The sequence below is a fragment of the Malania oleifera genome, chromosome 9 (genome assembly GCF_029873635.1).
Source record: "Malania oleifera isolate guangnan ecotype guangnan chromosome 9, ASM2987363v1, whole genome shotgun sequence".
Lineage (NCBI taxonomy): Eukaryota > Viridiplantae > Streptophyta > Magnoliopsida > Santalales > Ximeniaceae > Malania > Malania oleifera.
In genome coordinates, this window is record NC_080425.1 from 90,293,181 (window position 1) to 90,304,624 (window position 11,444).

Here is an 11,444-nt window from a genome sequence, read left to right on the forward strand (position 1 = left end):
ATCGATTGTCCCCCTACAACAAACCCAACAAATATTCGACACTAGCAAGCAAGACGAGTATCCTTGTCATTCAACAACCTACAAAAGTGAAAATCCCAAGAAGGTAAAGGACCACCTAGATCAATAAAAGAAGAAATCGAGCCATCTTTGCCCAAGCTTAATCAAAAGGCGAGGAAAAGAGGTGGGCAAAATTACATTCCCAACCAAAGATCGTTCAGCATGCGGATATTTAAAAAGAAGAAATGGAGCCATCCAACCCCAAGCTCAATCAAAAGAGGCAAAGAAAAGTGGTGGACAAAATTAAATTCCCCAACCAAAGATCATTCAACAAGAGGATATTTACAACCCCTACCCAACAAGAATTTAGTATCAAGAATGAAAAGGTGATATATCTAAGAGGATAGCTTTCCAGGGGCATTTTGAAGAACATCGAGATCTCAAATCAATATCCCACCCATTCTCATACTTTTTACGACTCTATGCCAACAACAGGATCCAAAGAAGTTATAGATCTAGGATTACCCCAAAAGGAACCCCTAACTAAAACAACGGGCAATCCAACACACTACAAGCCATCTCCAAAGACAACTCCCTAACAGTCTCATCTGGCACATTAATAGCTGCAACACCACTCTTTCCCCATATTAATCTAAAGCCCATAAACCTTCTCCAACATATGGAAAAGACCCAAAATATTCATAAAGGAGGGCCCTATAATCCTCTAAAAGAAAATAGCATCATCAGCAAACTAAAAGTACGAAACCATCACCCCCTCCCTCCCTCCCCAAGTCCAACACTTACACTAATCCTCTATTCACAACCATATCCATTGACCTGCTCAAGAATCAAGACATCAGCCACTAAAACAAACAAAAATAGGAAAAGGGGTCACCTTGCCTAATCCCCAACATGGCCATAAACCAAGTTTAGGCTCACCATTCACGAAAATCGAGTAACTCATATTAAACAAATAACCTTGACCCATCGATGTCATCTCTCTCCAAACTCATTCCTCGCAAAAATCTGGTCCAAGAAATTCAAACTCACTCTATCATAAGCTTTCTCGATATCCAACTTAAAAATGAGCCCCTTCTTCTTACTTCTTCAAATATCCTCAACAACCTCATGAGCAACCAAAATAGCATCCACAAGTTGTCTAACCCCACAAAAGCACTCTGGCCATAAAGATAGTCGGACAGACCTATCAAGCATTACACTCAACCTGTTAGCCAAAACTTCAGAGATGATTTTGTAAACACTAGAAACTAAACTAATAGCTCCATTGTCAAAAATCTTGATGAATCTACTCTTCTTCAACATCAAAATAATGAAAGTGGGATTAATACTCATGCTTAAAATCTCATTCCTGTAAGGTTCATTAAAAACCTTGAGCAAGACACCCTTAACCACCTTCCAACAATCTTGAAAGAAAACCATATTGAACTCATTCGACCTTAGACCTTTATCCCGTTCCATCCTAAAGATCGTGCCCATCACTTCCTCTTCTTGGTCTCTCCAACCAAGCTATGTTATCATCAAACGAAGGATCCCAATCTAAGCCTTCAACCATCAATCTACAACCATCCTCCTCAAGATACAAATTTATATAGAACTCAATGATCACATAAGCAATTCGACTTTGGTCGGAGCTAACCTACCCCATACACACATCTAGCTCCCTTGTTAAATTTTCCCCCAGTCTCCAATTAGCTATTCTATGAAGAAATCTAGAATTACAATCAACGTCTCTGACCTATTTAAACTTCATTTTCTACCTCCAACTTTTCATTTCCTTAAAAATCACCTCTTCTAATTTGTTCTTCAAAGATACCCATTTCACCTCCTCCTCCCCCGAGAGAGTAGCTCCTCCATCCTACCCATGAAGCTCATCGAACTGGCCTAAATTGCTAGCCTTTTTAATACCTTAAATTTCCATATACCTCCACATTCCATTCTTTCATCTTCTCGCTCAACCTCTTCAATTTCTTCATGAATCTAAAACCTTCCAACCCCTCTCCACATCCTCATTCCAAGAATCCCTTGCCAAGGGCTAGAAGGAATCATGGTCCATCCACATGTTTTCATACCCGGAAAAAGTGAGGCCCCAAGAAACCTTCCTCAATTCTAACATGATAGGAAAGTGGTTAGAAGCAGGCCTTGGTAAAATTCATCCTCCCGCTTAGTACAAAACAAGAATCTATTAAGTCTTCTTGCCACTATCAACCGACCATGAAAAATCAGAAGTATTTAGAGGAAGATATTACATGGAAACAAAAGAAGATATAATACATAGAGTTAAAGTAAGTCGGATTGGAAAAGTGTTTTGGGCATGTTGTGTGCTCATGGAACACCCTTACCCATTTGGTTTCAACAAGAAAAGTGTTTGGTTGGCAAAATTAGGACAGAAATAGAATCAAAAAGCAAGTTCTCATTACCAGTCCTGCATTTGGTTTCAAAATAGAATGTGGAATGCAATTCTATATGGATCATGATTACTGCAAAAGACATTGTGATTCGAGTACGAATGGACAAGAATAACTCTACATTCTATGGAATTGACCCTCATTATCAAGTTCTCTAAAACAACCTTACCCTTTCCTATCCATTCCCACAACCCACTCTCCCGTTCATCTATTCTCCCTCTTGAGCTATTTCTTGCGATGTCAACATCATAGCAGCTCCAGCGACATCAACATCACTCCAGCTCCAGCTCCAGCTCCCAACTATGGCCTGCGAAGACAAGATCACGACACCTTTGGCAACAAGCTATTGCCTGCAACAACAAGATCACAGCAGTTTTGGCAACAAATTATGGCCCATGATGACAAAATCACAACACCGGAGATCTGGTCTCTTCTACTCGAAAGTATATCTGGCCAACACATCACAGCAGCTCCACAAATTCTGGCCAAGATATAACAGCATTTCTAACCCAACCCCTCCCCTTCCACCCCCCAAACAAATTCCTCCACCAAACACCCAAACTGGAAAAACCAAATCCAAGTCAAAGTACCAGGTACTGCCATGCTGCTGTCACGAAAAGGAGATAAGCCATCGCCACCAGCCTCCTTTATCTCTATTCTCTAGAAAGAAACGAATAAAAAATAAAAATAGAAAATCAAATTTAAAATATTAATATACGAGGAGGCATTTTTGTGAAATACAAGATTTTTTATTCCTTTCCTACCATAATTCTGCATGAATATCCAAACACATTAATCACATTCCAAACACAATTCCATCACCGTCTTGATTCCATTCCTATTCCGATTCAATTCCTACAATGTTTCCCTTCCGCAAACCAAACAAGGGGTTATAATTAAAATAAATCCATAGGACGGCTATAAGACAAGCTAAGCTATACGGATCAAAATGTTGGGCAACTAAGAAACAACATATCCAAAAAGTAAAAATTTCCAAAATGAGAATAAAAATCTGAATGTATATGCATCTATAATTTCAGTTTCAACTTTAAATTAATCTTTGGTTGCTTTGGAAGCACCCATGCAGCAATTAAATTTAAAATCGTGAATAAAACAATTAACCATAGCTATCAGGATACACATCAGGGTAATATCCTCTGTGAATAACGTGAATAAGGTCATCTTGGAACATAAAACATAACATCTTGTTGTATTAAATCATATGATGTAATATGATTATACAAAACGATAATATAGACAAACGTACACAAACAACACATAAACTTGAAAACAGAACAACAATAAGAAGCCAACTATGTAAAGCCTTTATATCTCACACTATCATTTTAAAAGCAAATTATCACCAAATCAGGAATAGTGAAGGACCAAAATTTGTCCAAGTTTCCCCACTACAATAGGAGCAGGAGATATCCCAACAGAAGCCATTCGCAACAATTACCTGAGGCTTTATAGCCTCTTGCACTGTCTGAAGAGCAAAACTCCCAGGGGGTCCAGGTTGCAATAATGCCTTCCTGAATATGTCCTGAAAATAATTAACAAGAACTCTCATCAATGATCGTCATTAAAAGAAATAAAACATAAAATTAAAATAAAAAATGATATCACATTAACTGCAAGGCACAAGTCCAGCAAAAACAAACAGCAAGTTATGAAATATTACACTTTACTTTTTAAAAAAACAAAATAAATAAATTCTGTAACTTTAGTGCCAAAAAATATAAAGTTCAGTTTTAAGCTTTATATATATATATTTAGTGCCACTCAAACTGAATGCTTAAGGCCCTCATATGTCTTAGGTTGTCTTAGGTATTAAATGTGCATTGCCAAAGGCAATGAATGAAGGAACTACTAAACTTCAGCACTTTTTGCAGTCATAACATGGGCTTGAGATGCTACTGCATCCTCCATAAACTAGATAATTACAAAGTGCTGCCCTTCAACCCCTTTGAAGATCAGACAGAGAAAATTACTGAAAAGTATAAAACATGCATGACATGAACAAAGTGCATGCATGTTTTATATTGAGCTCTTTGTGTCAGCACATACCTACAAGTAAAAATCAGCGAAACTGACTGCTTGCTCAAGTCAGATTTGCCTTCTGTGCTATCTCTAGTTCTCCAAAATAATGCTCCCTCTCTCTTTTTGAAGAAAAAATGTACAATGAGGCCCCAAAAGTGAAGCTTGAACCCAAAAAAAAAGTGGGGAGAGAAAGAGAGAGTACGCTAAAAACAAAGAAAGCAACAATGTTAAGCTAACATAGCCAACCAATCATGCTTCAGAAAAAAAACTCACATTCCCAAAGCAACCTGATGAATGAAACCCACAGCAACACCAAAAAGTCAATCTCATCCCAAATTAAATCATAAGGCAAAATTTGGTCTTGGAAAATTTGAAGGCCCGTTTAGTCGATGGAAACATTTTCCATTTTCCAATTTTTATTTTTCCACAGAATTATAAAAATTTTAGCTTATTTTTAAAATTTTCAAGATTCATATTGAAAAGTTAGAAATGAAGAGTTTGTTTAAATATGCAAAACAATTTTTTATCTTTTATTTTTAGATTTCAAAATAATCACAAAAAAGATAAGTTGTTTTCCAATTTTCCAAATTTTTTATTTGGTCATGTTTGGAATCATGTATTTTGGGGCTTGAATTTCGGTTTGTGTAGATTTAGAAGAAACTTTATACATAATCCACACAAACTAAACTTTAAGACCCAAATTCCATGCTCCCATACGCAAAGCAAAAGTTAGAAATCTAGAAAAAAAAATTAATGAAAAAATATTTTCCAACTTTTCTATATAAATTTGGAAAATTGGAAAACAAGTTGGCATTTTAAATTAGAAATGAAAAATAAAACTATTTTGAAAAACAAATAATGCCAAAACTATTTATTGTCATTCATTTATGTCATAACAAATGTTGTAAAAATGAAAAATTTAGCTAACTTTCTTGTAATTTTTTGGAAAACTAAAATGAAAAAATGAAAATTGGTTTCCAAAACTAAATGGGCCCTCAGCATTTGTATCCAGCCAAGGCCCTGAAAATGTAGACAAAACTGCAAACCACCCTAATGCCCTCAGATCCTCCCACCTCCCAAACCCCTCCAAAAGGGATCGACAAGATGTACTCTATGGAGCAAGGAGACACCCAACACTCTACAAAACAATCAAAAAGTTTGCTCCACAATGTCCAAGTCACAAAGCAATGCAGGAAAATATGAGCATGTGTCTCAATACTAGCATTACAACACACATACATCGGGAGACAAAGCTTTATATGGCCTTCAAATTTGTAAAAGATCGTTGGTGTAACTCTATCAAGAATGGCCATCCTCACAAAAGCCTTAACCTTGGAAGGAACTTCATGCTTTCCTCAAAGGATTAGAAAAAGGAAAAATATGCAAGGACTAATTCATATGACTAGAAAAAGAAGTACGAGAGTAAACACTAGAAGCATCCAAAGTCCAAACCCAAACATACTCACTATAGGGAACAAAAGGGATTAAACAACATAGGAAAAGAAGAAAGCTCATCAGCTTCCCTATCATTAAGATCTATATGGAAATGAATAAAACAAGAAATAAGATCATTGACAACACTTCAACAACAACAACAAAACCAAGCCTTAGTCCCACTAAATGAGGTCGGCTATATGAATCTTTTTCCGCCAATTTATGCGATCATGGACCATTTCTTTTTATAGATTCAAGGATATTAAATCCTTACTCACTATCTCCTCCCAAGTTATTTTAGGTCTTACCCTACCCCTTCTACTGCCCCCCACAATAACTAAGTCACTCTTTCTCACAGGTGCACTATAAAACCTACGTTGCAAGTGTTCATACCATCTGAGTCATCCCTCCCTTATCTTATCTTCTATAGGAGCTATACCTAACTTACCACGAATATGTTCATTCCTTAATTTATCTTTCAATGTTATACCACTCATCCATCCAAGTATCCTCATCTCGGCAACTTTTACTTTTTGAATATTATGTTTCTTTGTCGCCCAACATTTCGATCCATATAACATAGTTGGTCTTATAACTGTCCTATAAAACTTTCCTTTCAATTTTAAGGGTATTCTACGATCACATAGCACACTTAAAGCACTTCTCCATTTTACCCAACCTGCTTTAACTCTATGCATTACATCATCTTCAATTTCTCCTTCAGCTTGCATAATAGAACCAAGATATCGAAATCTACAAGTGCTATTTATTTTTTCATCATCAAGTTTAACTTTGTCTCCAATATTCCTCCTATCATTACTAAAATTACATTTCATATATTCTGTTTTATTTCTACTTATCCTAAAGCCTCTAGATTCCAAAACTTCTCTTCATAATTCTAACTCAGCCTCTACTCCATCCCTAATTTCGTCAATTAATACAATATCATCTGCAAACAACAAACAACACTTAGAAAACAAAAAAAAAAATGGGTGCATTATGATATAAAATAAAGATGAAACATGAGAAGGGAAGGCAACTAAAAAAGCAATGTCTCCATTCCAAAGATCCCAAAAACGAAATCAACAACCATCTCCCACTTTAAATTTAGTGTAAGGGATGAAAAGGTAAATAATTTTCATGAGCTTTCATGAGTCAATACTCTAGTATTAGTTTTGTAATTGTTTTTAATCAACAAAGATAGAATGCATTAAGCGCACCAAGGAGGCAACCCACATACAATTGCAATAAAAGGTGCCAAAGAAGCCAAGAACTATACAAATACCTATTGTGACTAACCACTATACCAACTGGTCAAATTGATGCCCTGACTAAATCCCATTACCCGTAGAACTCTATCCAAGTATAAGAGGATATCATCAATTCCATAGACAGAAGGCACATGTTGAAAAATTACTCCCCTTTTTGCAAGTTGTCAATTGTGAGAGTTTACTTCCACACTAAAAAAAAAAAAATAATGTAAAAAGAAAAATTGTGGGGTTATCAGCAGAAGTCAAACCTAGATTAAGGTAATGCGACTCCCTAAGGAAAAAATTACACTCTTCCGCCCACCAAGACATTCGGAAACCTTACCAACCGTGGGATTATTAGGATTGCAAAATCTCTATGAGCAAGGATTATCACCTAAGGAACCCTCAAATAAGTCAAAGGGCCATCAAGCATCCCATAAGTCTTGCAAAAGTATAGCCATAGGTCACCTTGGGACTCAAGATAAAGGCCGATAAGGACCCTACTCCACACTACTCAAATTAACCTTAACTCTTGGGATCAAATCAAATACATCCAAAAATAAATAAAATAGTAAGGATATCACAAAATGAGGGTCGCCTATCGTCAGTAAAAAAAAATATAGTATTACCAGAAAATCATAAGTGCGATACAACCACCGCATCCCTACCCATGGCCATACCCTGAAAAACATCCACCAACTGCCCTCTCAAACATCCTTCTCAAAACATCTACTGCCAAAATAAAAGAGCAAAATCCAATTCTGCTATAATTAATAATTATGTTAACGAGCTATTGATTCAATTACATCATTGAGAGCTGTTAATTCATGTAATTAACAAGCAGCACATTATCCTCTATTCCTCTCCAGCCAAAAATAAATAACTAATCAAATAAAACTCGCTAAAGTCAATTAACTATCAAACAACCTAACGAATTAAAGCAAATGCCTTATTACAAAAACAACCAATTCTATGATCAGGTTCCAGGTACAACCATCTCAGCAACTTCGTATGAAGGAAAAATGTTGGAAAATAATAGGCAATAAAAATTTATGAATCTCAGACTAGTTTTTTTTTTAACACATAAAAGAAGGGAAACCTCTAATTAACTCCTAATACAATACTCGGGTCACTTTGAATTTGGATTCGTCATTTTCTGAAAACCCGGTCAGAATAAAACTGGATGGTAGGTTTTAAGGCTTACCATGGCGAAGATTGAAGCTCAAAGCCCGGGAACTTTCAAACCAACCGGAAACTGACAGGCTGACAGCGCGAGATTTAGGGTCTTGGTGTTAGTGTAGCAGTCTCAGAGAGAGAGGGAGAAAGAGAGGTAATAAGACGGAGTATCCCTGTATCAACAGCTGATACGAAATCGCTGCTTACGACTAGAAATTCATATCGGGGGCCGTTTCCTCTACATACGAAACGGAACCGACCAATAAAAACAGGATCCACAGCCGACCCCACGTGTTTTGAATAGCGGCAGAGAATTGAGAAACTTAGATCACCACCTTCTTCTCTGTCTGCCGACAACCTGCAGCGGCCGCTCCTCTCTCTGTCTGGAAGAGAAGAGTGAACCCGGTCGGACTGGCCGATCCCAACTCAGTGTCGTCTCCCTCGCTCAATTTCAGGTACGCGCCGTCTGGCTTGAAGGTAACGTTGAATCGCCGGATTTTAGAGAGACAAGAGGCGGAGGAGATGCAGACAGAAGTGGCTGGTCTTGGATGGAGATGGAAGGAATGCAGTGCAGAGGCGACTTCGGCTGCGGATGGGGAAGAGATAGCAGCTGCGCTGCTCGCCGTGGGCAGAAGAGGGTGTTAGTGGAATGACCGTCACTAGGAACGCATTAATCTGAGTTTTTTCTCTATTTGGAATAAGTCTGACGTAATGTGATGGCGAGGTTTGCCAATTATTTTTTCAAAAATTATCTTTTTTAATATGTTTTTAAAAAAATAATAAATCGAGAAATAAATTTTTCCTCTGCCTCCGTAATAAATCGATAAATAAATTATTTTTATATATTTTTTAAAAAAATGATAATTTAAAAAATAAATTCTTCTACGTAGTAAATTTTTTTACATAATAAATCGAATAATAATTTCTTTTATAGTAGTAAGATTCATTATGTGTCATTCAAAAAATTATTTTTTCAAAAAAGATATTTTTAAAAAAATAATAAATTAGGAAATAAATGAATGAATTTGAGTTTTAAACTTTGATAATAGATAATGATTATAAGATAATTCAAATATTAAGTTCAATTATAATAATACAAAATTAAAATAATATATTATTTTAATATGAAACTAAATATAAATACAATCTTATTATTAATAAAAAAAGTGCATAGAAAAATCATATTTGGAATTTACTATTTCATTAAACATTATCATTAAAACATATAATATGAATAATATTTCGGTGTAACTTTTTTATGTGTTTTTACTAAAATTAATTGTCATCTATATCGAGTTCAATGATTAGTTTTAACAATAATATTACAGTTTAGAACATTATCTTATATTATTTGTTCAGTATAATTTACAACTATTGATAAATTCATATGAATAGTATAATATTTATAAAAATTGCATGTTGTATGAAAAACTTCAATAATATTATGAACATGTACATATGATATAAATTTATTTACGACTGAAAAATAATAACTTACTTATAATATATGTACACAAAAATATGACACGGTATATATATTTCTATAATTTTGATAAATATCAATTAAAATTAATTCTATGATTTTTGTGGAAAAACATTATATTGTATAGTATATATTTATTAAATTTTAAAAATAATTTCAATCATTTTTACCCATGATTGATTGTTGGGGTAATAAATTCTTCTAATGGTATTCTCGAAATAACATGTGGCAAATCTCATTACCATAAAAGAATTTATTTCTCGATTTATTACGCAGTAAAATTTATTTCCCGATTTATCATTTTTTAAAAAAATATATTAAAAGAATTTATTTCTCGATTTATTAAGCAGAAAATTTTATTTCTTGATTTATCATTTTTTTTTAAATATATTAAATAATATCTTTTTTGGAAAAATAATTTCCGAAATGATACGTATTAATCTAGCGTTTGGTTAAAAAATGAAGGACTTATTTAATATATTTTTAAAAAAAATGAAAAATTAGGAAAAAACTCGCATTAATCTAGCGTTTGGTTAAAAATTTAAATATAAAATTACAATATTTAAAATATATAAATATAGAAATCTAAAATGAATCTAATTTAATAATTATATAATTATAATATAAGATTTTTATTTAACTAATTTAATATAAAATAACTATATTATAATTATTACGTGCCATTATTTTATAATAAAATTATAATTATATACTTGATTATATTTTGTAAATTATATTTTATTTATATTTCTTTTGTTCTAATATATTATTATATTATATTTAATCTTATATTTTATAAATGCTATTTTCTAATATATAATTTATTAAATATTGTCATGACGTTCTCGGATGCGAACTTGGGACGACCCAAAAATGATAATGAAATGAAATGATGAAGTGTGTGTTGTTTTGAAAAATATGATTTTCGTAGAAAAACAATGTGTAGAGTCGCAACTAACCTTTTGAAGTGCGATTAGAACACTTGATTACTATTCCGTTATGAATAAAATCGATCTACGCAACCAAAGTCGAGTTCGGGAGTACGGTTATGTTAGGGAAAGGTATAAGCAACCCTTAAACGCTCGTTATTACGAACGGTACCTAATTAATTGAAATTATCCTACAAATCAAACTTAATAAGCCTTTAAAAAATTACTCCCTTTCATAAGTAAAAAAAAAATGAATAAAATGAAATACTATATAAGTATTCCCTCAAAACTAGGGCAATTCAATACTCCGAAGAGTCCATGCCCTTTGTTGCAATCATCGAAATGGAAAAATCGAGAAAATAGTTAGGAAAATATGCTCCCGAGATTTTAAAATTTCATAGAGTTTTTATAAGTAAGAAAATACTATTCTGGGAAGTTTTTGAACTTGTTCGAGATAAAAACAACTTTCTAAACCTTAAAAACTTTTTTGCAATTTTTTCTAAGTGTGAAAGCATTTTGTGATTTTTTTATGATTTTTCAATATTGTCCCCGAAATTCGAAATAACACAAGTAAAATTAAGACAAAAACCATGAAGATAAGTCAAAAATTATTTTTTAGAAATTTTTTGAGTTTTCTGAAATTTTATAGATTTTATGTGAATTTTTTGAATATTTAAATAATAATGAATAAATGAAATTAAGAAAACCG

At 33.7% G+C, this 11,444-nt stretch overlaps 1 protein-coding gene across 1 annotated transcript in view; it reads right to left on the minus strand.

Moving 5' to 3' along the window:
• The window catches only part of LOC131163678 (THO complex subunit 1), a 69,277-nt gene extending 60,277 nt beyond the window's left edge, over positions 1–9,000 (minus strand). The window contains exons 1-2 of the mRNA XM_058120336.1: positions 8,352–9,000; positions 3,883–3,966 (exon numbers count right to left, since the gene is read on the minus strand). Coding sequence (XP_057976319.1) covers positions 3,883–3,966; positions 8,352–8,354 — 87 coding nt within the window. The 5' untranslated portion in view covers positions 8,355–9,000. The remainder of the gene's footprint in view (positions 1–3,882; positions 3,967–8,351) is intronic.
• Between the last annotated feature and the right edge of the window lie 2,444 nt (positions 9,001–11,444).